At 49.4% G+C, this 6,000-nt stretch overlaps 1 protein-coding gene across 14 annotated transcripts in view; it reads left to right on the top strand.

Moving 5' to 3' along the window:
• Positions 1–4,358: 4,358 nt before the first annotated feature.
• LOC133156864 (cytosolic carboxypeptidase 4) overlaps positions 4,359–6,000 on the top strand; it is an 83,888-nt gene continuing 82,246 nt past the window's right edge. For 2 of the 14 annotated variants that reach the window (XM_061282932.1, XM_061282933.1), the window contains exon 1: positions 4,360–4,716. In XM_061282932.1, the coding sequence (XP_061138916.1) occupies positions 4,660–4,716 (57 nt within the window). In that variant the 5' untranslated portion in view covers positions 4,360–4,659. Of the gene's footprint in view, positions 4,717–6,000 lie in introns of all 14 variants that reach the window. The other 12 variants (XM_061282917.1, XM_061282922.1, XM_061282931.1 and 9 more) reach the window with 11 other exon arrangements.

Below are 6,000 nucleotides of genomic sequence, written 5' to 3'. Positions count from 1 at the left end.
CCCACGCCCGGGTTTTTGTCTCAGCAACCGCCGAAGCCGCGTTCCGCTTGGCCATCCAGTAACTGTCGGCTGCCTCCGGAGTCCCACAATCCCAAACGCCGCAGTAGGACTCCCAATTACGGCCTTCCAACCCGGGACTGGGTCGGGGGTCGGCCGTGCGTCTTGCCCCACTGAAAGCAGAGTGGGTGACGGCCGCTAGATCCGCGCCGCCGGAACTGGTGGCAACCGCAGCATCCAGGCCGTCAGAACTGGGTCAGGGTGGTGGTCGCACGTCGCCGAAGGCCAACTGGGGGACGGCCGCTTGATCCACGCCGCCTGAACTGGTGGCGGACGCAGCATTCGCGCCGTCGGGACTGGGTCGGGGGGCGACCGTGCGTCATGCGCTGCTGAAGGCCACTGGGTGACGGCCGCTCGATCCGCGCCGCCGGAACTGGTGGCGGCCGCAGCATCTGCGCCGTTGGACCTGGGTTGAGGGGCAACTGTGCATCTTGCGTTGCTGGAACTGGGTCGGGTGGTGGCCACTCGTCACGCGCCGCCGAAGGCCGACTAGGTAACGGCCGCTGGATCCGCGCCGCCGTAACTGGTGGCGGCCACAGCATCCGCGCCGTCGGAACTGGGTCGGGCGGCGGTCGTGCGTCTTGCGCCGTTGGAGCCCAGCTCTGTGGCGACCATGCAGCAGTTGCGGGAGCGGGCAATGGTTGGTCCAAGCGCTGGTCGCTGAATTGGTTGGATCATTCTGTCACGAGCGGATGGTGGAAATGGAGCAGGGCGACCAAGTGCAGCTTGGACCAGGGTTTATTGGAGAACCCAAAAGGCAAACTGACACGACTTAACGGAACAATAACTTGAGTGACTGACTGGGACGTGACACAAGAAGACAGCAGGACGTGACGACAGCAACAGGAACCAAAAAGACATCATGACACTAACACACAACCCAGACGCACACAACAACAGACACACGCAACAATCCGACAGGGAGTGACAGACATGACTTAAATACAAGACAGGTAACAAGAGGCAGGTGAGAATGATCACACTAATCATGAGCACACAGGAGGGGAGGGGCGAGCACACAGACAGAAACCACGGACATTAGCACACAGGAGGGGCGAGTCGTGACAGTCCGGGCAGCAGTGACAGTCACCATATTAGTACACCAGTTGTTATTGACGTACATACAGAGCCCCCCCCCTTGCTCTTGCCGGAGTTCTCAGTCCTGTCATGACGCTGTGTGGTGTAGCCTGCTAGCTCGATAGCAGAGTCCGGTATGAGTGGATGAAGCCAGGTTTCGGTGATCAGCACCATGCAGCAGTCCTTCGCGGTCTGGTTCACAGACATCTGTAGCCTGATTTCATCCATCTTGTTAGCAAGAGACCTGGCGTTGGTAAGAAACAGGCTAGGGAGAGGTGGTTTGAACGGCCGCTTCCGTAGCCTAGTTAGCGCGCCAGCCCTGCAGCCTCGTTTTTGCCTCCTCTCTCTGCGCTGCCTTCGCTTCCTCCCAGCGGGGATGGTGATCCAAGGGGAGCCGGGGCGCTTGATGATATCCTCCGGTATGTTTTGCGAGCGGTGAAACTCCGCTGACACTCAACTCGCAGCAATCCCCTATCCTGAGGAGCTCCTGCCGGTTGTAGGTGGTGTATGATTGACATACAGTGGGTACAAACACTAACAAAAAACAAACATTGCGTAGATCGGGAGAGCACTGAGCCACTGCAACTGCGTGCGCCGCCATCATCCAAAAAACAGGAAGCCCAAACTGTGTGTGGAGGCAAGTCCGACTATGTCTAGTCAGAACTTATCTGCCTCACACACCAGCTCGGGCTCCTTTCCAGTCAGAGAGGTGACATTCTATGTCCCAAGAGCCAGCTTCTGCGCCGGGGATCGGACTGCCAAGGTCCCCGTCTTTGGCGGCCGCCCAGCTCGCTTTGCACCTGACCCCTTTGGCCCCTCCTACAGGTGGTGAGTCCGTGGGAAGGGGGACCCACATTTTATTTTTGGGCTGTGCCTGGCCGGGCCCCATGGGCGAAGGCCCGGCCACCAGACGATCGCCTTCGAGCCCCTTCAGGCCTGGCTCCAGAGGGGGGCCCAGGTGACCCATGTCCCGGCGAGGTCCATATATTTTATTCATCATAAGAGTGTCATGTCTCGTCCCCAGTTTTGCTATGTGTCCCTGATCATGTCCAAAGTTTCTGTCAGTGTGTCTGTGTGCTCGCCCCTGCGGTTCTGTGACCCTAGTCGCCGCCCGAGTGCGGTTCTGTACCCCAAGTCGCCGCCCGAGTGCGGTTCTGTGCTCCAAGTCGCCGCCCGAGTGCGGTTCTATGCCCCAAGTCGCCGCCCGAGTGCGGTTCTGTGCCCCAAGTCGCCGCCGAGTGCGGTTGTTTCCTCAGTCGCCGCCGTGCGCGGTTCAAGCTATTTCGAAAGCCAGTAGGGTCGTCTGGACTGGTGCGCTGGCCCCCCGCCCCCCGTGTGCCGCCGTGGGGGGTTGTTTTTTTGGGACGTCAGGAGCCGTCCCTTGTGGGGGGGGTTCTGTCATGTCTCGTCCCCAGTTTTGCTATGTGTCCCTGATCATGTCCAAAGTTTCTGTCAGTCTGTCTGTGTGCTCGCCCCTCCCCTCTTGTGTGCCCATGATCAGTGTGATCATTCTCACCTGCCTCTTGTTACCTGTCGTGTATTTAAGTCCTGTCTGTGTGTTACTCCCTGTCGGAGTGTTGATGAAATTTACTGTCATGAGGTTTGTTTGGTTCCTGTCTTTTTGTCTCACGTCTCTGTTCGATTCCTGTGGTTGGTTTTGTTAGTCAGTTATGTCGGTGTATCGAGTCTGTTAGTTTGAGTTTGCTTCAATAAACCCTGGTCCAAGCTGCACTTGGTCGCCCTGCTCCATTTCCACTCCGATTCGTGACAAAGACGTCTTCTGAGCCGTGCTTTGTCTGACCCCTCACGTGGGACCCTTTTGGCATGGGTGACCCTACCAGGGGCATAAAGCCCCAGACAACATGGCTCCGAGGATCATAGGGGTATGCAAACCCTTCCAAAGAATCCCTCCAAGTTATTCACTCCAAGGCACTAGACAAAGTAAGAAAAGCGTCAAGGGCTTCGCAAGGAGTACAGCCCTGCATGTGTATTTGTGTGTGTGCGTGTGCATGTAAGTGTGTGTGTGTTCATCTGCATGCAAATATGGGTGTGCATGTCTAGAGTATGTGCGTGTGTGTGTGCTACCAGTGCCAAACATAAGTACCGTCTTTTTCCACGTATAATGCGCAAAACTTAACTAATTTATTGTCCTAAAATCTGGGGTGCGCATTATACATGGGTACAACAATTTTTGGAGAAAATCTCCCTCGAAATAAAACTTGAAATCACCTTTCTTCTTGTTTGTTGTCAATCGCGCATCGCATTCAGCCATCCTGCCCAACTCACTTAGTCAGTAAAATTCATAATTGACGACACATCGTTTGATGCGATGGTGCAATCCTTGATGGTGTGTTATTGTCAAATATTGTTTGTTTTTTAATCTCCATCGCAGGCCGGATATCATACGGAGGCCCGCCATGACAGTATGCGCAGAACGGATGCGCAAGACACGTCAGCTATATAAAGAGCGAGAGTGCTCATTTGCTGTCATAATGTACCCTACACAAATCCGAAACATTTGTTGCGGCTCCGAGTCACGACAAGGGGCAAGTTTTGGTTTACAAGGGTGTTTTTATTCCTCTTCAACTTCTCTCCCATACAGAGCCGCCTTTTTCACATGTCCGCACGTCACTTTCCTCTCTTTTCATTTTAACCTAACTGATCGCGATGGTGCCTTTCTGGCCAGTCGGAGAAATCAACGCCAACAAAAAAAATACATCCAGCCTAGTTAAGAAATCACCAGAAAGATCACCATGACAATTGTGAACACACAGAAAGATAATAAAAAACTGGAACATCACTCAAATATTGGTGATCCTGTTGAGAGTCTCACATATTTCTTCGCTATCGAGTTTGCTAGCGCATGCGCAGTGATACTGACCGGCAGAATAACATCCGGTTGTTCCCAAACATGATCTTTTTTCTGAAATAATTTTACGTTTACGGACTTAAGTAAGAGTCAAAATTTGGGTGCGTATTATACATGGGTACAGGCTTTTTTCCAGCATCGACATGCCATTTTTAGGGTGCGTATTATACATGGGGGCGTATTATACATGGAAAATGACGGTACTTAGCCATTAATCCTCTGTGAATGAATCCCACCACTGAATATAGTTTGCTCTGCAGCTGCCCAACTGGTCTTGTCAAAGCCTTTTTTTAGTGGCAGACCTCTCAACACCACAGCACAAATGTTTTCTCGAGCTCTTTATCTTGGAGGGATAGTGTTACATATGGACAAGTATACTACTCTCTCTCTCTCTCTCTCTCTCTCTCTCTCTCTCTCTCTCTCTCTCTCTCTCTCTCGCGCGCGCTTAGTCTTTCAAAAAAGTCTTCTTCTTTGTCTGACTGTTGTGTGTGATAGTGGGACATTATTTCAACTACATCTCCTTTTCTGTGCTTTGGAAATCTTCCTGTGTTTTTGGTATAGCTGCCCTTTGTTTTGTTTTTTAAATTTCAACATCTACCTGATCACATTTTTGCTGTTGCTGTTTGACAACCTGCACAGAGCAGGGTCAACCAAGAATGTCAGTCTCCCAAAACCCCTCCAGTGGCTTTGAAGTCATATTTTCTACTCTACAGGTAGGGATTCCTAATGCAACTGTGGATGATACAATACAGAAGAGTTGTAGCGCTTCAAATAAGTATTTCTTTTATCATTGGTGTAATATTATATTGTTATAAATGTATTGCACATTTACTTTTTAAAAGGTTTCCCATTGCTGTTTACATTGAAGGTGGCTCAGTGGCTGACTGGTTTGCATATCTGCCACACAGATCAAATCTGCGCCATAAGCAGTACAGAGAACGTATGGTTGAATGATTTCAGCCCTTCCAATTTTAGTGAGAGTAAAACTTTGTGGGCATGTCAGTTATTTTTCTCTCAAAGTTTCCATTATGAGAAAAGGAGAGATGTAATACTTTACCAACTGTAATGACAGATGTATGCCAGTGAAAATTCAAGCTACAAACAACCTTGTTCACAAACAATTCGCACAAAAGTTTGTTAGAAAAATGGCCTAACTTGCATTATATTTCCGGCATACTAACTGTCTTGTCAGAGAGTGTAATTGCTGTATAGCAATATGTATTACTGACAATATGAATAAAGCATTGCAAACTGAAAAATATTTGTATCCTTCCATGGCGTAAAGCTCCTGCACATGAGGGCAGGAGTCTCAATTACATGCGTTATCATCCTATCACAAAATATTTACATGGGAGCCTAACAGAAGAAAGATTTAAGAAGAAAATTTAAATTTAATCATGAAAATGCAATCTACAGCAGGTGAAGGTAAAACGCTTGGGTTGCATGACAATGTCATATTCATGTGTTCATCACAGCTTTTTGTTAAAGATGAATGTTTCTATTTTGAAAACAGAATTACAGACCAAACACATATCTGTATTGTAATTCAAGATTCAAGAATTTTTATTCGCCATGTTTGAACATTCCAAACAAGGAATTTAACATAGGTACATCACAGCCTCTGTTCAACATTTAGGTGACTAACAACACTCAGGACGTGTGAAAAATGACAAATATTCTCAAACATCCCCTGATCTTAAACTCCCAGGAAGGCAAGGAAAAACTCAAAACTCCAACTAGGGGAAATGAGAAACCTAGAGAAGAGACCACAGTTGGGAGGATGCCTCTTCCAGGATGACCAGGCTCCTATGGATGCAGAGTGGACAAATAGTACAAATAGTGTAGACAATTCAAAAAAGGTGTGGAGAACAGGATGTTATTGCACAGCAATGACTCTGAGACTCTAAGAGTGATGTGAGTTCATCAGAGCGACAGCCTGGGGGAAGAAGCTGTCTCTGTGTCTGCTGGTTTTGGCATACAGAGCTCTATAACGCCGT

The sequence above is a fragment of the Syngnathus typhle genome, linkage group LG7, assembly GCF_033458585.1.
Source record: "Syngnathus typhle isolate RoL2023-S1 ecotype Sweden linkage group LG7, RoL_Styp_1.0, whole genome shotgun sequence".
NCBI classification, from domain to species: Eukaryota; Metazoa; Chordata; class Actinopteri; order Syngnathiformes; family Syngnathidae; genus Syngnathus; species Syngnathus typhle.
The sequence above is the reverse complement of the archived record's forward strand: the minus strand, read 5'-3'. Positions and strand labels throughout refer to the sequence as shown.